This window comes from Cynocephalus volans, chromosome 3 (genome assembly GCF_027409185.1).
Source record: "Cynocephalus volans isolate mCynVol1 chromosome 3, mCynVol1.pri, whole genome shotgun sequence".
NCBI classification, from domain to species: domain Eukaryota; kingdom Metazoa; phylum Chordata; class Mammalia; order Dermoptera; family Cynocephalidae; genus Cynocephalus; species Cynocephalus volans.
This window is the reverse complement of record NC_084462.1, coordinates 95,821,468-95,844,783: the sequence shown is the minus strand read 5'-3', so window position 1 is coordinate 95,844,783 and position 23,316 is coordinate 95,821,468. Positions and strand designations below refer to the sequence as shown.

The 23,316-nt window shown below is 41.1% G+C and overlaps 1 protein-coding gene across 1 annotated transcript in view; it reads left to right on the top strand.

The window, feature by feature from the left end:
• The first annotated feature begins 8,447 nt into the window (after positions 1 to 8,447).
• RTF1 (RTF1 homolog, Paf1/RNA polymerase II complex component) overlaps positions 8,448 to 23,316 on the top strand; it is a 47,751-nt gene continuing 32,882 nt past the window's right edge. Inside the window, exons 1-2 of the mRNA XM_063091403.1 lie at positions 8,448 to 8,645; positions 20,263 to 20,373. Of these exons, the coding sequence (XP_062947473.1) occupies positions 8,448 to 8,645; positions 20,263 to 20,373 (309 nt within the window). The remainder of the gene's footprint in view (positions 8,646 to 20,262; positions 20,374 to 23,316) is intronic.

Genomic DNA, 23,316 nt, shown 5'->3' with positions numbered 1-23,316 from the left:
AAAATTGGAGTTCCTTTGGAGCCTAAGGATAATCAGGGTATGGAATCCAAGCAGGAAAAGAAGTGATTTTAGAAAAGGTTACCTCACAGGGGGTTGGGGTTGTGCTGGTGGCACCACAGATTCAAGATTAGTTATCTACTTTGTTGGTTTGCTTTTTTTATTGTGATAAAAAATATATAACATAAAATATACTATTTTAACCATTTTTAAGTATATAGCTCAGTGGCATTAAACACATTCACATCATGTACAGCAATCACCAGCATTTATCTCCAAAACTTTTTCTTCTTCCCAAACTGAAACACTGTGCCCATTAAACAGTAACTCCCTATTCCTCTATCTCCCCTCCCCCAGCAACTACAATTCTACTTTTTGTCTCTATGAAGTTGGCTACCCTAGGCACCTCATATATATGGAATCACGCAATATTTGTTCTTTTGTGTCTGGTTTGTTTCATTTAGCATAATATCTTTAAAGTTCATCCACGCTGTAGCATGTGGCAGAATTTTCTTCCTTTTTGTGGCTGAATAATATTCCATTGTTTGAAGGTATACATTTTGTTTATCCATTCACCTCTCGATTGACATTTGGGTTGTTTCCATCTTTGGCTATTGTGGATAATACTACTATAAATATGTTTCAAGTCTCTTTTTTTCTTTTTTACCTCACATATTTATTTGTGGTGAGAACACTTAAAATCTACTCTCTTAGCAATTTGCAAGTATATAATACATTGTTATTAACTATAGTCATCATGTTGTACAATAGATTTCTTTAATTTATTCCTTCTAATCAAAATTTTGTATCCTTTGGCCAACATCTCCCCAATTCCCTCCCCCAGCCCCTGGTAACCACCATTTTACTCTCTGTTTCTGTAAGTTTGGCCTTTTAGATTTCACATATAAGTGAGATCACGAGGTATTTGTCTTTCTGTGCCTGGCTTATTTCACTTAGAATAATGTCCTCCACATTCATCCATGCCACCACAAATAGGTTTCCTTCTTTTTAAGGATGAATAGCATTCCATTGTGTATATATACATTTTCTTTGTGCATTCATCTGCTGATGGACACTTAGGTTGATACCATATCTTGGCTATTGTGAATAGCGCTACAATGAACATTTGGGTGTAGGTGTCTCTTTGACATGCTAATTTCATTTCCTTTAGATATATACCAAGTAGTGAGATTGCTGGTTAAATGGTAGTTCTATTTTTAATTTGTTGAGAAACCTCCATACTATTTTCCATAATGGCTGTACTAATTTACATTTCCACCAACGATGTACAAAGGTTCCCTTTCCTCCACATCCTCACTAACACTTGTCTTTTGTCTTTTTGATGGTAGCTATTCTAGAAGGTATGAGGTGATATTTCATCGGTTTTAATTTGCATTTCCTTAATGATTAACGATGTTGAGCATTTTTTCATATACCTGTTGGCCATTTGTATGTCTTCTTTCAAGAATGTGTAATCAAGTCTTTTTTTTTTTTTTTTTTTAAAGATGACTGGTAAGGGGATCTTAACCCTTGACTTGGTATTGTCAGCACCACGCTCTCCCAAGTGAGCTAACCGGCCATCCCTATATGGGATCCGAACCCGTGGCCTTGGTGATATCAGCACCACACTCTCCCGAGTGAGCCACGGGCTGGCCAATGTAATCAAGTCTCCCACTTTTCAATCAGGTTGTTTGTTTCTTCCTGTTGAGTTGTTTGAGTTCGTTATGTATTTGGTATTAATCACATGCGTGGTTTGCAAATATTTTCTCCCATTCCATAGGCTGTCTCTTCACTCTATTATTTCCTTTCCTGTGCGGAAGCTTTTCAGTTTGATGCAATCAGTGTCATTTGTCTACTTCTGCTTTTGTTGCTTGTGCTTTTGGGGTCACATCCAAGAAATTATTGCCCAGACCAATGTCATGGAGCTTCCCACTATGTTTTCATTTAGTAATTTTAGTGTCAGGTCTCTAAGTCTTTAATCCACTTTGAGTTGATTTTTGTAGATGGTGTGATAGAAGGGTCTAATTTAATTCCTCTTTATGTGGATATTCAGCTTTCCCAGTATTCAGTTTTCTTTTGTTAAAGAAACTGTCCTTTCCCATTGCGTGCTCTTGGCATCTTTGTTGAAAATCAATTGACCATAAATGCTTGGACTTATTTCTGGGCTCTCTACCCTGTTTCATTGGTCTACATGTCTGCTTTTATGCCAGTACCATGCTGTTTTGATTAGTATAGATTTGTAGTATATTTTGAAATCAGGTAGAGTGATGCCTCCGCTTTGTTCTGTGTGCTAAACATTGCTTTGGCTATTTGGGGGGTCTTTATGGTCCCACATGAATTTTAGAATTGTTTTCTATTCCTGTGAAAAATGTTGTTGGAATTTTGGTAAGGATTGCGTTGACTCTATACATTGTTTTGCATAGTATGGACATTTTAACAATAATAATTCTTCCAATGCATGAATATGGGATATTTGTGTCTTCCTCTATTTATTTATTTATTTATTTATTTATTATTATTTTTTAAGATGACCGGTAAGGGGATCTTAACCCTTGACTTGGTGTTGTCAGCACCATGCTCACCCAATGAGCAAACCGGCCATCCCTATATGGGATCCGAACCCGGGGCCTTGGTGTTATCAGCACCACACTCTCCCGAGTGAGCCACAGGCCAGCCCTTCCTCTATTTATTTAATCAATTTTTAAGTTTCCAGTAGTATACAGATATTTTACTTCTTTGGTTAAATTTATTCCTATGTACTTTACTTATATTTTGTTTGAGTCTCTGCATTTACTTTCAGGTATATACCCATAAGTGGAATGGCTGGGTCATAAGGTAATTCCATGTTTAATTTTTTCAGAATTGCTGTACCATTTTCCACCGTGGCTGTGCCATTTTACATGCAATGCATGAGTTCCAATTTATCCACATCCTTGCTAACACTTATTTTTTGTTTCTTTCCTTTTTAAGTTTTTTAGTTTTTGTTTTTAGTAGTTGTTTTCATATTTTATTTATTTATTTTTTAATTTTTATTTTTGGCAGCTGCCCGGTATCTGAACCCTTGACCTTGGTGTCACAACACCATGCTCTAACCAACTGAGCTAACCAGCCAGCCCAGTTTTTTTTTTTTTTAATAGCAGCCATCCTAATGGGTGTGAAATAATATCTCACCGTAGTTTTTATTTGCACTTCCCTCATCATTATTTGCTTTTTAATTTTTTTTTTTAAGTATAGGAAACCCTGTGTGTATTTATCAGCAGTGGGGAAAGAGGCTGGAAGGGAAGAATATTGTTCAAATCAGGAAGGAAGTTCTCCTTGAGCTCATAGAAAAAAAGAGAATTTAAAAAAAAAGGAGAAAGAACATGAGAATGTCAGGCAGAAGAAAGGGTGGAGGCATTAGTGGAGAGAAATAAAGACAAAGGGCTAGGGAATGAGTACGTAGGTGAACCTAGCCAAATCTGTGGCATCTTCTCCCTTGGCCTCCCAGGCAGTGGCCGTGGCTCTACCAGAGCTTAACAACAGCTTTATTCATAACAAAACTGAAACCCACCCAAATTGGAAGTAAAAACAACATGGGACAGTCTATTTGTGAACACAGGCAGCTAAATGCCCTGAAATGATAATATGGCAAAGGGAATAAAATGAGGCAGATCAAGAGATGGCCACTGCAAAGAGAAGCCCCTGGCCCAAAATGAAATGAACATTAAGAGCATCATTAGGAAGCCTAGGAACAGAGGATATTGAGGATGCTGAGAATCAGGATATGAATGAGTAAAGCCCTGCAGCTCCCTATGTTGCAGTCAGTGAGGGAAGAAACAGAGGTCTTGTCAAGCACTGGCCAACCTTAGAAGGTAGCAGAACTTTAATGTGGTTTCCAATCATTATTAAATGGGACAACATATGGGCCGGCCCGTGGCTCACTCGGGAGAGTGTGGTGCTGATAACACCAAGGCCCCGGGTTCGGATCCCATATACGGATGGCCGGTTCGCTCACTGGCTGAGCATGGTGCTCACAACACCAAGTCAAGGGTTAAGATCCCCTTACCGGTCATCTTTAAAAAAATAAATAAATAAATAAATAAATGGGACAACATATATAAAATGTTTAGCATGATTCCTGCAATTTTTCTGTATGTGTTCAAAAGAACTAGTGTTATTGCTCAACTCTGGGACAGTGCTCAATGAGTACACAGTCTAGTATAGGGCATGCCATCAAACAAATAATTACAATAGTGTGAAAGAAACTATAGTAGAGAAAGATACTAGGTATTGGAGTGTCTCAAAGAAGGATGTAACAAGCACTTATTGGCCAGGCATTAAGCTTCACACTTTCAAGCATTTTCTCCTTTAATCCTCACAATAATCTTATGAAGTAGGTGCTAATATTACATCTATTTCCCAGGTAAGGAAACAGAATCTTAGAGATGTTAAGTAAATTGCTAGTTACAAGCTTGTCACAGTTGGTGAAGTGGAGCTGGGATTCAAACCACATCTGCTGGCTATCTCCAGGATACATGCTCATTACTCTGTATAATATCTGCCCATCTGAGTTGAGGAGCAGTTCCTAGAAGACATGAGCTGAGCATTGAAAGATAAAGCATTTAACAGGAAGATGAGAGGGCGAAAGGCAATTCAGGTGAAGGAGAACACATGCAAAAATGGAAGAGTTCTGCTTGGCAGAATGGTAATGATTTCTACAGACTAAACTCACACAGAGACAAGCCCAGGGCCAGGCACTTACCATACCATGTCTCTTATGCTTCACCATACTTTTGTAAGACAGATGTTATTTCCCTCTTTTACTCCTGAGGAGAATGAAGCTCAGAGAAGTTAGGTGACTCAACCAAGTTCATAGAGCCAGGGAGGTGATAGAACTGGCCTCTGAATGCAGGTCTAGTAAGCTCTACACACTCCTTTGGACGGCAGAACGTGATGACGGCAGAGGAAGGAGGAAGCAGCATAGCAGTCTCAAAGATTTTTCGCTGTGACCCACGATAAGAAATGTATTTACTATGACCCAGTATGTATATGCGTATGTATACGGTAGAATTTTCTACCGCTCACCAACATCTATGTCTATCTCTCTGGACATATTGGAGGATTATACTTCTCTGTCTCCTTGCATTTAGGCAGTCACATGATTAGCTCTGGCCAATAGATTATGAAAAGTGATATTTATCAATTTCTGGCCAAAGCATTTCACTTCAAGACCATCCAGTGTTCTCTTCCCTTGCAGCAGTGATTGTGAAAGCATATATTGACATTGAGGTGCCACAAAATTGAAGACCCCTGCATTGCTAAGCCAACAAAAAGAAAACAGTTGCCCTAGAGCATCTCTGAGATCCACAGTAGACTTTGCATGAATGAAACATAAGCTTAGCTCTGTTAAGCCAGTAAGATCTTGGTTTTGTTTGTTACTGCCACAAAACTTTTTTTTTGGTGGGTGGCCAGTTCAGGGATCCGAACCCTTGACCTTGGTATTACAACTGCACTCTAACCAACTGAGCTACTGGCCAGCCCACTGCCACAAAAGTTAGCCTATCTTCATTTACGTAATATATAAATGAAACAAACATCACTTCCATTACTATATGCAATATACTCCAATGATTTCAATTCTATTCTATTGCAATTTAAAAATAGTTACTTGTGGGGCTGGCTGGTTAGCTCAATCAGTTGAGCACGTTGCTGATAACACCAGGGTGAAGGGTTTGGATCCCCTTACTGATCGGCCACACATACACAATATATATATATATATAATATTTTTTAAATAGATAAATAAAATAATAAAAATGGTTACTTGTGACCCACTGAATTGACTTCATGACCTGCAAATAGGTCACTACTCACAATTTGAAAAACACTGCTGTAGAGGTGGTCTGAACCAGACCATACCACAAAGCACATTGTATACCAGACCCAAGAGTTTGGACTTTATTCTGTAGACAACGGGTGTTCATGGAAAGGAGAAAAACAAATTGGATATGACTTTTGTTGGTGGTGTTGAGATATGACTTTTTAAACTATTCTGTAAGAACTTCTCATGTGCTGTTCTTTAAAAGAAGGCCTAAAAACGACACCTGTGACAACCATTAAACCATTAACTTAATCACCTCTTCAAGGCCCCACTTTTCAATTACTGTAATAGGATCTCCCACCCTTTTAACACCATGTCACAGTGAGGGAGCAAGCCTCCAACACAAGAAACTTTGACGGGACACAATCCAATTCACTGTGCCAGTCAAGGGTTGCTGACTATCTATGGCTTTCTTTTTAGCAATTCTGTTTAACACATTTAAAGATGGTCCTCACAGAAGGGCATCAAGCTTCAGGGTGGTTAGAAATGGAGGAGCTGACCTAGTCATTTTGGGTCATCTTGGCCATGGGTTTAGTGTCAAGGATATATTGGGGGAGAAAAGTCTACAGGTTATACCTTAGGAAAATTCTTCTGGAATGAAGAGGTAGCTGGGCTTTATTTACGTTGTTTTCTTCACCTTAATCCTGAACACCTTTTCAAGCTAATCAGCAGCAAAGTGGACACTGAGATATGTTTAGTTCCAGGGATTTCTCTATGTATGACATGATATTTTCTTTTATTACTATTTTAAGGCATGTACTTTTTTTTTTTTTTTTTTTTGCATTTATAATAGTCTCGTAAGAGTTTATTATAAATCAGTTTAATAGGCCACAGGAAATAAAAGGACTACAGACAGACTTAAGGGAAACAGGCAGGGAGCTGAGGTGGGCCAAGATGATTACTGTTTTGTTTTGTTTTTTGGCGGCTGGCTGGTATGGGGATCTGAACCCCTGACCTTGGTGTTATAACATCACACTCTAACCAACTGGACTAACTGGCAAGCCTAAGAAGGGCCAGGATGAGTCTAGGGACTGGGTGGGTGCATTTCTGGGGGGCGGGGGGCCCTGTAAGGTAAGCGGCACAAACCGGTGAGGCTCCCTGAACAACAGCATAACAACCAACAGGTCTGCAGCAACACACCCTGGGAAATTGTGCCCACGCCTCTGTGGAGCTACTTCCATAACTCTGTGGCCAAGGTCAAAGAAGGCCTTGCAAACCCAAGGGAGGGGGCCACATCCTTGGAGGGAGCATCAGGCATGCACATTTGTAATATGTATTGTAACTTGATGGAGAAAATAAAATTTATACAGCAAAGTGGGAAAAGAGAACCAGTGAGAAAAACTCAGCAGCCTGCCTGTGCTCAGCATTGCCCAGGAAAGACAGGGGTTTAACTCCCAAATTCATTTCTAGAATAAACAAATTAACAGACTCCAAAAGAGTTTCAAGAACAGTTTCACATTATTGCTTATGCTCCTTACCTTATATTCCAAATCCCACAATCATTTCTGGAGCTGACCTTTTTATCAACTAACTTCAAACCCACCAGGTATAAAACTGAACTTATTTCCTACACACACCAGTTCCCCAAACCTTCTTCTCTCTTCTTGTATTTGTTTTTAGGAAGGGCTCACTTGCCACCATCTTCCTAAGCCAAAATCTGAACATCATCGGTGTCTGGGACCTCCCTTTCCCTTACTTCTCCCACAACTAATCTCCAAATCCTGGTGATTCTACCTTCCAAATTATCCAGAATCCAACTACTTCTCTCCATTCCCACTACTTCTTCCTTAGTTCAGGACACTATCATCTCTTGCCAAGAAGACACCAACAGCCCAAGCTGTCTCCCTTAGTCTCACTCCCTATCCATTCGCCACACTGCGGCCAGAGTAATCATTTTAAAACACAAATCCAATCATGTCGTTATTCAGTTTCAACTCTTTCAATACCAAAGTTCAAACTCCCTAATATAGCTTTTTAGGCTCTCAATGTGGCCACTGCATCCCTCTCCAGCCTCATGGCCTTATCCCCACGCACCACGTTCTGTTCCGGCCATAATGGACATTCAGTTCCTGAACCCAACTTTCTCTATTATCAGTAGGCCTTTGCCCACTTTGTTCTCTGCTTGCAACATCCTTCTCTCCACTCTTCTTTTGGGTAACTCAGATGCGTTCTCCGGGTTCCAGCTTAGCTTGTACAGTCCAAGTAGGCAGGCTCCGTCCCCTAACCGGTGCCCTAGGCGTGGTTCCTGCGATTTATTTCTTCCAGGAGGGCGGCCCGAAGCGTCGCCCTCCACACTTCATCAGTGTCGGACATTTGAAAGGCTGGAAACACGCGAGCCTCCTCAGTGTGGATCCAGATCCTTGCGGCTCCAGCCCCCGACAGGTAGGGAGCCTACTGAGCTTCAGTCCCACAGCAGACACAGCCTAGAAGTCCGAGGCCGGCGCCGGGCCAACCACTGTTGTCACCCTCCCGGAACTCTTGCAGGCCCACGGCCCCGCCTCCCGCGCTGCGTCGGGGACGGGGAGGGGCGGGGCGCCGGTGAGCGGCGTGCGCTGGTCAGGGGCGGGGCCAGGGGCGGAGCGGAGCGCGCATGCGCGGTCGCCTTTGTGTGGGTCGATCGGCAGTGGCGGCGGTGGCAGTGGCGGTCCCACTGGCAGGCGGGCAAGAGGGGAGTCCGGGCGGTGTCCGGCGTGGGAGCCGGGGAGCCACCATGGTAAAGAAGCGGAAAGGCCGAGTCGTGATCGACTCGGACACGGAGGACAGCGGCAGCGACGAGAACCTGGATCAGGTGAGGGCAGGCCGCGGAGGCGCGGGCCAGCGGAGCGGGAGGGCTCAGTCCGGGCCACCGGAGCCGGGAGCCGGCCGGGCCCAGAGTCTCCCGGCCCTAGCGCCCGGCCTGCCGTCTACCCTCACCGCCGCTGCAGCTCCCTTCCTGTCCTCTCCGCAGCGTCCGGAGCCCTCTGAGTCCGTCCGGGGCCTGGAGACGGAGCCCGGAGGACTTGGCGCCTTGAGCGGGGAGGCGGGGCAGGGACCAGGCTGATGGGCCTTGTACCCCCGGGGGTACAGAAGGGGGCCGCGATCTGCCGGGGCTGGATTGGGTCGGCGGGTTGCAGGCTAGGCGATCCGGACCCGGAGAGATAGGAAGTATCGCCCGCCAACCCGGGAGACTGGGAGGTTTGGGAGGAGGTGCAAGGGTGAGCGTAGGGCGCTGTAGGAGGGGGGAGGGCGAGAAGGTGCGGACTCTGGAAGATTTAAGTTTTTCAGAAAAGGGGTGTGGACAGACAGGAGGGACGCTTTGTAAATGTTCCGAGGAGCCTCTGCCGTGCAAGGAAGACTTAGCTGTGAGCTTAAGTCTGTTTGGTGACTAGGGTCGTTTGTGGTTGAAAAGGGTCCCTGTTGGGATGTCAGACCTAAGAAAACGCTCTTGGGAGGAGGAAGGAGGGCAGATATTGAAAGTAGTGGAGAACTATGTAGGGCGGCATAGAGGGACGGTGGCCCAGGCCTTTTGGCCCTTTTTCATGCAGCGTCCCGGAATTCTTTCTTATTTGAAAATTGTGCAGGAAGCATTGAAAGTAACTTTTGGCCTCAGGGTCTTGGGGTTGCTTGGGTATTCTAGAAAATACCGATGGGAGGAAGCTGTCCTTTGTAGTAGTGCTCTAGTTATACCAGTATATACAAAGATCGTTTCTGCTGTATTTAATGAACAAATGATATAAAGAAAGAACATGCAAGAGATAGTAGCTTTATAAGTTGGGTAGAGGGTCGGCTTGTGGCTTACTCGGGAGAGTGTGGTGCTGATAACACCAAGGCCACGGGTTCGGATCCCGTATAGGGATGGCCGGTTTGCTCACTGGGTGAGCTTGGTGCTGACAACACCAAGTCAAGGGTTAAGATCCCCTTACCGGTCATCTTTTAAAAAAAAATAAAATAAAATAAGTTGAGTAGAAAGAGGACTGAACTTGGAATCCGAAAATTTGAGTTCTAGGCTGAGCTTATGCTGCTTTCTACTATGTATCTTTGGTCTTAACTGTAAAATCGAGATACAACATCAGTCTTGGGTATCTAATTGAGCTATTGTAGGGATCATGTGTTTGTTAGAATGACTGTTGGTACAAGCATTTGCAAACTTGGGGGTCCTTTGTATTAGGTCAGAGGTATCAGTACTATAGTATTAGGGCATGAACGGGAGAATTTTTAAGAAGGAAGGATTGGAGAGGTTTTGAAGAGGGCTGTTTTGAAAATGGCGATGCAGAAGGTGGGGAAATAATGGGGCCTGTGAAGTACTGCTAAAGGGATAGAACCCTTGTTTTGGGATAGGAATTGAAAGGGTAAGCTGAAAGTTTTTGAAATTTACAATAATGTCAAAAATATATACTTGACTATAAAAGCTTGGTTGATAGATAATTTTAGACTGGCAATTGGGAGGATTAAAAATTTTTTTTACTGCTTTCTGATCTACAAATGTAGATATTTCAGATAATAACAGCATCTGCTACCATTTACATAGTGCCTAGGGTGAACTAGACCCCTTAATTAAGTGGTTTATTTACACTGTCAAGTTTTCAAATTATGGTGAAGTTGGAATCATTTTCCCCACTGTACATATGAGGAAAATGGAGGTTGAAGAAATAATTCACACAGCTAGGAAGTGGTAGAGTTCAAATTTGAACCCCAAACTGTACAAGTCCAAAGCCTATACTCTTTCTACTATACCAATGTTAGTATTTTAATTTTTCATATTGCAAAATGAAAATATTTCATAGTCATTTTCCGCATTGCTTAGAATTCATGTTTGTAAAGTACACTGAATAGAGGAGATTGGTACATAGATTAAAGAGATTATTTGGGGGGCTTCCTTGATAAGGCACTCTCAAGACACTTGTTCTGATGATGAACAAACTAAGGTGCCAATTATTCTGTCTTTAGTGTTTTTTTTTTACATAATTCTGATGAATGAAATAACTTGAGTGCTTCCTTTTTTTGGTTGCCTGTAGAACCCAGGCAGTCTCCCATCCACGTTCTAACCAGGCCTGATCCTGCTTAGCTTCTGAGATCAGACCGGATTGGGCACGTTCCGGGTGGTATGGGTGGTATGGCTGTAGACCGAGTGTTTTCTTCTGTGGTAGAGCAATTTACCTGATCCATAAAGAGCTTTTGCAGAGTGGGAAGTGGAGGGGATTACAACTTTAAACCCAGTTCTAAATTAAATATCTATTTGTAAAAAGAAATTAAAGTGAAATTCATAAGAAATACCTAATTATTTTAACAGCAGTTTCAACTTCCTCCCCTACAACTACTCATTGGCATTCTTGTTATCAGATGGGAACTAGATCAAAATTCACTTTCCCTGCACATCCTACAGGGACACCAATATCTTCTATCTATTTGTTCCGCATTGTGCCAGGCTCTCAGAGGAATGAAAGAGAAAGATCTCTGCCCTCTGGACGTTTTCACCAGAGACCTTGAAGCAGAAGTTTACAGTCAGTGCAGTTTTGGGGTCTTTACGGATCCTCAGACACAATTAATGCATTCTGGGCTTTCCTGACCAAGATTCCTTGGTCTGTTCCATCTAGCTCTGAGTTTTCATTGGGGGTGTAACATTGGACGTGCTGTCTAGTTTATGGTCTTTGTGGAAAGAGCAAATCATGACAAATCTCTGAGTGTCTAGTGTGGAGTGGAGCATAGTTAGTAAGGAGGCTCTTTGTCTCTTGGTTTTCCAGCTGGGAATCTAAGCCATTATGTCAGAAATATTACCTCCAACTTAGTCCTTATTGAAGGTGAGATAAGTGAGTCTTCTAGTCTGGTTTTTTCTGAAGGTGGGAGGAGGACCCCTGTGTCAGAAGCCACCTGAGTTGCTTATTTAAAAGGTAGTTTGGGGTGTGTGGGGCACAGAGCCTGCCATCCCAAACCTACTGAATCAGACCTTCAGGGGACTCTGCATTTCTAACAGGTGCAGCCCAGGTAATTAAGATTTATGTTAATGATTGAGACCACTGTCTGTATACAAGTTAATCTTTTTAGTAAGACATTGTAAGTTGTTTGGGAAATAGCTTCCTATCTCTGCCATAGGCATCCACTAGTGTATCCACATTAGGAGCACACGTACAACCAAAGGAACTTGACAGGGATGTTTGAGGTGGCAAAGCTGCTGATTCTAAATCTCTGAAGAATTGTTAGGATGCTTTTTATTGATGCCTATTTCTTTTTTCTTCTTTCATCTTGTTGGGAAAAGGTATATAGTAACTAAAGTGGAGTAGTTTAAATTTTGTTTTAATTTACAAAGGGTTTTTTTTTTTTTTTTTTGTCAGCTTACTGGTTTGGGGATCTGAACCCTTGACCTTGGTGTTATATCACTGCCCTCTAACCAACTGAGCTAACTGGCCAGCCTTCTTAACAAAGGTTTTTTAAAACACAGACCTTACTTTGAGAGTTTGAAGGATTTTCTTTTCGCATGTGATCTAATAGTGACCTTGTTTTTATGTTGGCACCACCCTTTCTTCAACATTTTTTTTCCTAAAAGATGACCGGGAAGGGGATCTCAACCCTTGACTTGGTATTGTCAGGACCACGCTCTCCCAAGTGAGCTAACCAGCCATCTCTATATAGGGATCCGAACCCATGGCCTTGGTGTTATCAGCACCATGCTCTTCCAAGTGAGCCACAGGCCTCCTTTCTTCAACATTTTAAAATTGCAAGATACTTGCCATTGGTGCCTCTTGGAAAAAAAATAACAGAATTTGAGGCAAACCTCTGGGCTTTTTTGCCTCATCATATACCTGTGTGATAATGTGTCACTCTTTATGGAATACTTATGCAGTGGATCCTATAATATGAAAAGCATCCAAGATAATAAAGGGAACAGTTCTCTGTTCAGATCAGTACAGCTCAGTATTTCTAAAAATTTTACTCTGCCTTTCTCAAAAAAAAAAAAAAGAAAAGAAAGAAAGAAAGAGAAAGCACTATATGCACACTGGAATGCTTTATTTCATAATTTCCTTTCTTATTTAAAATGATGATTATGTTGTCATGTCCTGTTTTTCTCTGCTCATCCAACTTGAAGTAGCAGTAGTTAAATTTGTCTTTGAGAGAATAAGAACTGTATTTCCTAGAAACTATTTTTAGACATTAACATGTAAAAAGACATTCTTGTTATAAAGTATCCTTCCATAAACCTTCCCCATAAAACTTGGGAAATTAAAAAGTTGTGCTTCTCACTAATATAGTCTTCACATTAGCAGGAACAGATTTTGAAGTCTAGGATAAATTTGTGAGAAGTGTCATTGTTAACTTGTGAAGTTTTTAATTTATGTCATAATGTTGCATCTAAGCTTGATGTAACTCATTTGCTAATTTTACTTGACTTTTCTTTAGAAATAGTACAGGAGGAGTGAGTCCCATGGGAGCTTTGTCAGTGAGCCTTTTCAGAAAAATATAAAACCTGTCTTCAGACACAGGTTCTGTTGGTGTACAGGAGTACTTCAAAAAGTTTGTGGAAAATAGAGTTGAAACATAATATAAATCTTTCTATGAACCTTTTGAAGTACTCTTGTATTTATTGCTCCCTTCCTAGAATTTTAAGTTTCCCCAAGGGTGGAGATTGTTTGTTCATCTTTCAACAAATGGGTTAGATAGTGCTAACCCTATCACGATGGCTAGTGGGTGAACAAAATGGAAGTAGTATCAACCTCCAAGGAGCTATAGAGTGGGGGGGGTGGCATTGATCAAAGGGTGCTTTCCTTACAATTGTGCTGCAGGCTGTGAAGGAAGAGCAAAGATACTGTGAGGGGATGACCAGGGACCTATACTAGCTTGATGAGAATGCCATGTAAACTGTGACCTGGAATATGTGTTAAGGAAAAGGAGATTACGAGACTGAAGCATAAAGGGAAAGGTGTTGAGTGTTCATGGTTAAGGGACCAGCAGGTAGAAAAGAAATGAGGCAGGAAGGACCTTGCATCCTCATGAAACTGAAAGAAGCACAAAGTGATGGAACATAACAAGTTGGAGAAAGGGTGGTACAAATGAAGCTGCAGGGAGAGATTCTGTTTTGACCCTTTGGGGATTAAACCGAGAAGTCAGTTTAATGGATTACAACCAGCATTAAAAATGAATTGAATAGAAAACATCAAGTGTGTCATACATGATAAAGTATTGTTTCATGAAGCTTGTGTTTCATGCATGTACAGATAGTGGGTCATGAGGTGTAATTTATCTTACTGTGGGCTGGGGTTAAAAAGTTTTAAAGCCACTGGCAGGACCATCTGGGCAATGTTAATGACTTTGGATTTTATTTTGAGGGCAGTAAGAGTCACTGAAAGATTGTAAGTTGAAAGAGTTATTCAGATTTGCTTCTTTTAAGAGCTTACCCAGACTGCTATGTGGAGTGTAATATGGAGGGGGAGGGAACACTAGTTAGGTAGCAGAAAGAGGAGTCCAGCTGAGAGATGGTGGAAAGCCTAAGTTCTAGAATGGAAGCTCCAGGAGAGCAAAGGTGTTGTTCACTGTAGTATCGCTGGTACCTACAACAGTGCCTACATGCAGCAGGCACCCTGTCGATATTTGTTGAATGAAGGACTGACTTGGATTGGTAGGGAAGTTATAAAGATGACAGTAGAATCAACTGATCATAATGTTCAGGATTTAAAACTGACAGGACTTGACTGATTGGATGTTGGGATGAGAAGAGGAGGTATAAGAGATGGATGTCAGCACCCTGGAAGAAGATCAGGTTTAGAAGTGAAGATTATGAGTTGAGTCTGGGATATGTGGAGTTTAAAGTGTCTATGAATATCCAGTGGAGACATTAAGTGGGTAGTTGAAAATAATGCCTACCTGACACAGAGTAAGGCACTTAAATCTTTGTTGAATAAGCAAATGCTACTGGTATATCCACAGTGGAAATTTTTTAACCTGGTTACAGTGGGATTTCTTAGAGACATAAGGGACACTGTCAGTTTGGGGGTTCTTGCTCCAGCCCCACTACTGTAATACTGATATCCCTCCTTTAAGGAGTAGAAATGTGTTTTAGTTAGGAAGTGTATTAGGAGAAGGGAGCTAAGTAAAAACAAGTAACAATGGTAAAATCCTTTTTTAAAAAAATATATCTTTTATTCTGAATGAGTTGAAAGCTGATTATTTTGCCAATTCTACAACATTATGGGCATTTATATAACTCAATATTTTTATCTACAATTATAATTACTTTGCTGGAAGTTTGAGGGAAAAGTTGCCACATTTACTGCCAATCATATGAAATTTAAAGGTTTGTTGTATTACCACTTTGGAAATATTACTTCAGAAGGGTTTTTGTGTGTTTGTTGTTGTTGTTTTAGTGTTATTATAAAAACTAATACAGGTCTGTTGAAACAGTTCTAACAATACAGAAATACCTTCCTCTCGCATAAACATATATACACACAATGACTCCCTTCCTTATTCCTGAAAAGTAACCAATGTCCACTGTCTGAATCATGTTCCTCTACCAACAATTTTGGTGTGAAAGTAAGAATAGGAATTAATATCTCAAATTTAAAACTTTGTGTATTCTTCTTCTTCTTCTTTTTTTTTGGCAGCTGGCTGGTAGGAGGATCCGAACTGTGGATTATCCTTCTTTCCTCAGCATCTCTCAAATCCTCCCACTTCTCTCTGTCCCTGTGGCTACTTACCTTGTCCAGGCCACCATCCATTCTGATGAGACTGCTGTGGGTTCCCTCTGACTCCTCTCTGCACTTCCACCCTGGCCTCTCTACTCCGTTCATCTACCAGCTGGAGTGCTCTTTTTTTTTTTTCTTTCTAAAAGTGTCTGGCCAGTACAGGAATTGAACCCTGGACCTTGGTGTTATTAGCACCTCACTCTAACCAACTGAGCTAACTTGCCAACCTCCCAGAGTGCTCTTTTTAAAACCTGCAGTGGGCTGGCCATTTAGCTCAGTTGGTTAGAGTGAGGTGTTGTAACACCAAGGTCAAAGGTTCAGATCCCCATACCGGCCAGCCGCCAAAAAAATAAAAATAAAAACCCTCAGTAGATTGGGTTACTCCCCTGCTTAAAACCATCTGATGGCTTCCCACTGCCTTCAGATAAAATCCATGCTCCTCACCCTGCTTTACAAAACTCAGAATGATCTGGTTTCTTCTTGCCCCTAGCCCACCTCATTTTATTTCCCCCCTTGCCTGCTCAGCTTCAGTCACACTGTTTCTCTTTCAGTTCTTTGACTAAGCCAAGCCTGTTAGCTTCAGGGCCTTTGCTGTTCCATCTGGAGGCCCCTGTCCAGAAAACTGCATCCCCTTTCCTTTCCCAAAGTTTCTAGTCTTGGCTTATGTGGCCTCAAAGAAGCCTCCCCTGAGCATCCCACTGCAGACACGTCCTCCATTCATTTGATTCACTTCCTTTTTAGTGCTTATCATTAGATATAATTCATTGTTTCTTTACTTGTGTATTGTTTGTTTCCCACACTTGATTATAAATTACATGAGGTCAAGGACCATGTATTTTTTCTTCACTGTTTGCTATCCAGGGCTCGGTACATAGTGAGTGCTGGTAGTAGGGTGGCCAACCGTCCTGGTCTGTCTGAAACTGAGAAGTTTCCCAGAATGCAGGACTTTCAGTGCTAAAACTAGGACAGTCCTGGGCAAACCAGGATGTTTGGTCACTTTAGCTGATAATAGTTATTTACATTAGTTATATTTGTGGAATAAGTAAGTGAAAATGGTTAGAGTGTGTTATTGATAAACCCAAGGACGAGGGTTCAATCCCTGCTATTGGCCAGCAGCCAAAAAAAAAAGTAAGTGAAAAAGATGTCAGCATGCTAATTATCTATAAAAAACCTCTTTAGGTTTATTCATATGAGCTTTTATTCTCCTTTTCTTGCTTTATTTTAAGATCTCTGTTTTGACAGTCTAGTTTAATGTTGAATATGGCTTTTAAGCAATATTAATGAAACTGCCCTAAAAGCCAGATGTGACATCTCTACATAGCTGTACCTATAGTGGGTTGGGCATTGGCATTACTTTAAGCAGATCTTTGGTTCAGCTTAAATTTGACATACCATGGTGTTTCCGCACACTTAATTCCCTTAGGGGAATGTTGAGATAAACAGGGAGGGTTTTCACTGGATTGTGGTTGAGAGAGGTCCACTGGACACACAGAAATGTTGTCTCAGCTAGTGTGGCACAGTGAAGTGGGCAGACAGGAGAGAGCCATAGATGGAACCACTGTTTATGGATCAGTTTTGGTTTGGCTTTTTTGAGTACAGGGGTTGGATAGGTCATCCCTAACAGATCTGATGGTCTCTTTAGGCATGTGGTGTTGGGAAAGTATTTTGGTTGCATATTGGTGTACTCAGCTGTACTTATGAGCCCTCAATAGAGTATAAAGGACTGAACTATAAAAAGTAGCCTTACTAGGGCTGGCCCGTGGCTCACTTGGGAGAGTGTGGTGCTAATAACACCAAGGCCACGGGTTCAGACCCCTGTATAAAGATGGCTGGTTAGCTCACTTGGAAGAGCGTGGCGCTGACAACACCACGTCAAGGGTTAAGATCCCCTTACCGGTCATGGGAAAAAAAAAAAAAGAGTAGCTTTACCATGAGTTCCCCCTGTAATTTCCTGTACAATTCTCAGGTTGTGGCAAGTGGACCTTTTTCACTGTTAAGAGGTCTTTGCTGTCTCCATACTATTGTTAATAAGGTATTTAGTGTAGTAGAAGACGAGGGACTGTGCTTATCAGATGCAGTTGTTCATTGATGAAGGAGAGCCATTTGTTAGGTTTTGGTATAGAGTGAAACCTCTTTAACAGGAAAGCAGTACTAATATCTTAACACTTTAGTTACAGTAACTTTCAAGGGATGTCTACTGCACGTAATAGTTAATGTTTCAGGGAAGGATTTGATTGATAGAGTATCCAAGTCTCCATTATAATGAATTAGTATGAAAATAGGAATCCTAGTACATTTGTGAACCTCAAGGGATCAGGGAAGAGATTACTTACCAGCAGTCTTTCTGAAGTTTATAAATTTGCATTAAGGTAATATGGAAATAAAGGTAATAGTAAAGGCCATAAACAAGTTACCATACAATTCAGCAATCCCACTCTTAGTATTTACCCTGAAATAAAAACTTATGTTTACACAAAAACCTGTACATGAACATATAATCATCCCAAAATAGAAACAGCCCAAATGTTTTTCAATTGGCAAATGGATAAACTAACTGTGGTACATCCATGTAATGGAATACAAGTACTACGTAGCAATAAAAAGGGATGAACTACTGATACTTGCTGCAGCATGGATGAATCTCAAATGCATTATGCCAAATGAAAGAAGCCAGACTCAAAAGGCTACATACTGTATGATTTCATCTATATGTCATTCTACAATAAACAGATCTAAGGGGACAGAAAACAGATCTATGGTTGCCAGGGGATGAGAGGGAGAGGTATAAAGAGGATGGGAGAATTTGGGAAGGTGATGGAACTGTCCTATATCTTGATTGTGGTAATGATTAAATTATGAATTTGACAAACTCATAGAATTATACATTAGACAGGATAAAATATACCATATGTAATTTATACCTCAAGTTTTTAAAGGACCATAAACACACAAATAGTGCTATAATTTGCATTTAGTCCATAGGAGTTACCCTTTTGGTATGAAAGAGTAGAGGGTTCTTACGATCTTTAGCTTTTTCAGGAAGTTGGTATGCTAATTCTCTTTAATAAAATGAGAAGAGTAACATTTCATGACTGCATACAAATAAGAGAGAGTGTCAGCTGCTTAATCTGAGAAGGTCATTTTCTCATTCTGGCCAAGCAAGGAGGGTATATTCCTAAAATAGAAAGAGCCTGGAAGAAGAAAACAGATACTTTGTAGCAGTCTATTATTTTAAAATCTGTTTTGGCACTTGACCTATAATTGTATAGCACCATCGTCATCACAGAATAATGCTACTAGTACTTGTTAGCTGTATTTTTTTCTCTTTTGACAGAAGGGAAAAATGTTTTAGACTAGTAAACCGTGACTGAGTTAGAAGCCAGGATTCTGTCAGCCCAGGTTCGAATCCTGGCTCTATCATGTACTAGCTGTGCTACTAGGTAAATTACACAGCTTGGGTAAATTACTTAATCTCTCTCTTGCTCCTTAGTTTATTTTTAAACGGGATGATAAGGATACATATTGTGGGTTGATGTAAATATTAAATATCAGGTGCTTAGAAAAGTATCTGGCATCTAGTAAGTACAGTATATTGTGAACTGATATTGGTATTAGCAGAGACCAGAGGAAGTAACTTTTTGTTGCATTTTTGAGTGACTGGATTGAGTTGGGGAGAACTAAAGGGAGAGGAGATCCATGTGACAGAGCAAATCCTGACTGTAACCATGGCTTACTTACTGGCACTTCCTTCCCCCTCTAATCTCATTTAAATCACCAGGACAAGTCAGAGGTGGTGAATGGGATTGTTAGGTTAGGATTCTGATCTAGTGTCCAGGACACTTACTGCTTGTTATCAGACCTGGATTAAACACCAGAAATATACACTTCTTTTTTTCTAGTTTAAACATTCAAAATATAAAATGACCTCAGAAACTTACAGTTTGTAAACTTATTCAAAACAGCCCGATAAATGACAATTTTACCATGAAATACATTAAAAGGGATGCCCAGAGTATTAGTTAGCTGTACCAGTTAAAACAGTGAGGAGATTACCTTTGTTTTTTTTTTTTTGGTTTTTTTTTTTTTTTTTTTGTCTTTTTCGTGACCGGCACTCAGCCAGTGAGTGCACCGGCCATTCCTATATAGGATCCGAACCCGCGGCGGGAGCGTCGCCGCGCTCCCAGCGCCGCACTCTCCCGAGTGCGCCACGGGCTCGGCCCGAGATTACCTTTGTTAACATGATTCTTATCGGTCCCCAAAAATCAATGCTTCTATAGTTTAGAGAGGAATCAGTGACAATTTGGAGGTAGCCTCCAGTTCAGTTTCCCAGTTACTTTTTCATTTCAGACATACATTTCCCAATAAGAAGGTGGTGGCAGGGCCAGCCCGTGGCTCACTCGGGAGAGTGTGGTGCTGATAACACCAAGGCCACGGGTTCGGATCCTATATAGGGATGGCCGGTTAGCTCACTTGGGAGAGCGTGGTGCTGACGACACCAACTCAATGGTTAAGATCCCCTTACCGGTCATCTTTTAAAAAAAAAAGAAGGTGGCGGCAGATTTTAAAAACATTTCTTTAGCACCTAGGAATACAGGCAGTGAGTCTGTTCATGTGATAGAAGTCCCCATTATGATGTCCTTCAGGTGAAAGCACAAAGATATAAAAGAGATGTAGGGAGGGTAAGCATTTTATTGTTCTTAGATGTGCTTCCTCTGTTGAACAAAACTGATGTGGATTTTTCTGCCCTTTTAGGAGCTCTTGTCCCTAGCAAAGCGGAAGCGCAGTGACTCTGAGGAGAAGGAGCCGCCTGTAAGTCAGCCTGCAGCCTCGTCAGACTCTGAGACGTCCGACAGTGATGATGAGGTGGGTGTAGAGGAGCTAGGCCTGTGTCACTGATGGATATTTGCAGGTCCCGGAGTTGGTAACTCCTGGTGGCTTCATATCCTTAAACTGAGGCCTGTAGTGTAAGATCTATAAGAACTTATTAAGGAAAGAAAATTGTGTAAGGAGAGCTCTTGAATTGTTATGTTCGTTGTACTGCTAGTTACCTAGTGGTTACCTCTGCAGGGTGTTTGTGGCCATTTTTTAGTCTTGGTTTCAGCCTTATTACAGAATAACGGGCACAACTTAACCTTTTAAAATTTTTTTTCCTGAGTCATCTTTTTAATCTCATGTGTCATGTTACAAGAGAAATTCTATGAAGAATGCTGTATTTTAGTGAGAAATGCTTTAATGAAAGAAGACGGTTTCTTGGCGAAGATTGATTTGACCTTCCTCAGAGTGATGGTGTTAACTTTAAAGGAGGAAAATTGAACTGTTAATTGTCTAAACCAAGGTGACTTTCCCAAGAAGGAAGGCCCTAAAAAATCCAGATCCTTAATGGAAGACAGGGATGAGGGGAAAGGTGTTTGAAACACTCCTATGTGTTTGTTGTTTGATTTAAAATACTTTTTTCCAGGGCCTGCCCATGGCTCACTTGGGAGAGTGCGGTATTGATAACACCAAGGCCACAGGTTTGGATCCCTATATAGGGATGGCCGGTTAGCTCACTTGGGAGAACGTGATGCTGACACCACCAAGACAAAGGTTAAGATCCCCTTACCGGTCATCTTTTTAAAAAAATTTTAAAAATACTTTTTCCCTTAGTAATTTCCTGGAGAGAAACCAGATATCACCTTTCTATTTAATCTTTTACCCTGCAGTCTAGAAAATATTTTTCTTAACAATAACGTAAAATTCTTTATTTAATATAATGAAATTTAATTAATAGCTGAACAGTATTTACCAGTTCTCTGCATACTCAAATTGGGAATGATTGACTGTAGTGATATTTTCTTAATCTTAAATAATTTAATAGACCTAAAATTGCTTTCCACAGCAAGAGGTAGTGAATATTTATTTTATTTTATTAAAGATGACCGGTATGGGGATATTAACCCTTGATTTGGTGTTGTCAGCACCACGTTCTCCCAATTGAGCTAACCGGCCATCCCTATATAGGGATCTGAACCCGTGGCCTTGGTGTTATCAGCACTGCACTCTCCCAAGTGAGCCACAGGCCAGCCCCTAAATATTTCTTCTTTTTTTAAACAGCACTTTTTAAAAAAATTTTTTTTTTTTGCACCTGGCTGGTTGGTACAGGGATCAGAACCCATGCATGACCTACATGATGTAAGGCTGTATGCTAACCAACTGAGCTAACTGGCCAGCCAATGTTTATTCTTTTGTTTATTTTTATTGGAGGAACTGTAACTCCTCTCAAATTCATAAAATAACCCAATCTGTTAGAAAATAGTGGGTTCTGTAAAGTAATTTGCTTTTTGCTTTTTCATTTTCTTTTTTTTGGCAGCTGGCTGGTAAGGGGATGTTTCTTGTTTTAATTGCATAGACAATACAGCAATACAAGAAAATCTTGAAATAATTCCCTCTCCCAGTATTCCTACAGCTACTTTTATTTTTTGTGTTTCAGAAGTTATCTGCTGTGATCCTCCTTTCCCCCTCTCTATATCCTATCAAGTTTGAATCTGTGTTGTATATCCGTAATGTGTTTGTGATCTTTGAAGTTCCTTAAGATACAAGCAGTAATCTTTGGAACTCTTTCTTTCTCTACATTCCTCTCATTAGATCAGGGTCCTAAGTATGCAGTAAATATAGGGATTCTCTTTATCCTTTTTAGCTGCTTCTACCAGGAGGGTAGAGTGTGTGTCCTCCATAGCATTAGAGGAGCCCAAAACTTGTGTTAGAATAGATCCCATATCCGTAAAAACCTTTATAATTTAGAGTTCCCTTTATTACTTGCAGCTACTTAATCAAGTCAAAAAGTTCTCACTTTAAGGGCCGGCCCGTGGCTCACTCGGTAGAGTGCGGTGCTGATAACACCAAGGCCCCGGGTTCGGATCCCATATACGGATGGCCGGTTCGCTCACTGGCTGAGCGTGGTGCTCACAAAAAGTTCTCACTTTAGAATACTACCCAACTGTTTATGCACTTATTGGAGAAAAGGCTGATAGGTAAGCTGTGCCTTGCATAATAGGGGATAAAACTTTGAGTGATAAGTGAAAAGGCTGATAGGTAAGCTGTGCCCTGCGTAGTAGGGGATAAAATTTTGAGTGACTTTTCCCCTGCAAGGCTCTTAGCTCCTGCTGCTCCCTTCAGGTGTCAGCCTCCCAGCCCTACAGGCCCAGCCCAGAAATGGCAGTCTCTATATCATGGCTATTCTGGAAGATGCCTGTCTTTGGTTTACATCACCTCTCTTTAGCCCATGCTGCTAGCTTAACACAGAGCACTTCAAAATTTGAGCAAATATTTCATTATTTTGGACAATTAAGAAAATAACTATTGAGGGCTGGCCTGTGGCTCACTTGGGAGAGTGTGGTGTTGATAACACCAAGGCCACGGGTTCAGAACCCTATATAGGGATGGCTGGTTAGCTCACTTGGGAGAGCATGGTGCTGATAACACCAAGTCGAGGGTTAAGATCCCCTTACCGGTCATCTTTTTTTAAAAAAAAGAAAGAAAATGAAAATAACTATTGAAATCTTCTTTTAAATCCTACCAGTCACTAGAGAACTCAGTGGTATTACTGAACTCAGATTTATGGCTACTGTAGACATTTTAGGTTGGATAGGACTTCTTTTTTTTTTTTTTTTTTTTTTAAGATGACCGGTAAGGGGATCTTAACCCTCGACTTGGTGTTGTCAGCACCATGCTCAGCCAGTGAGCTAACCGGCCATCTCTATATGGGATCCGAATCTGGGGCCTTGGTGTTATCAGCACCACACTCTCCCAAGTGAACCATGGGACGGC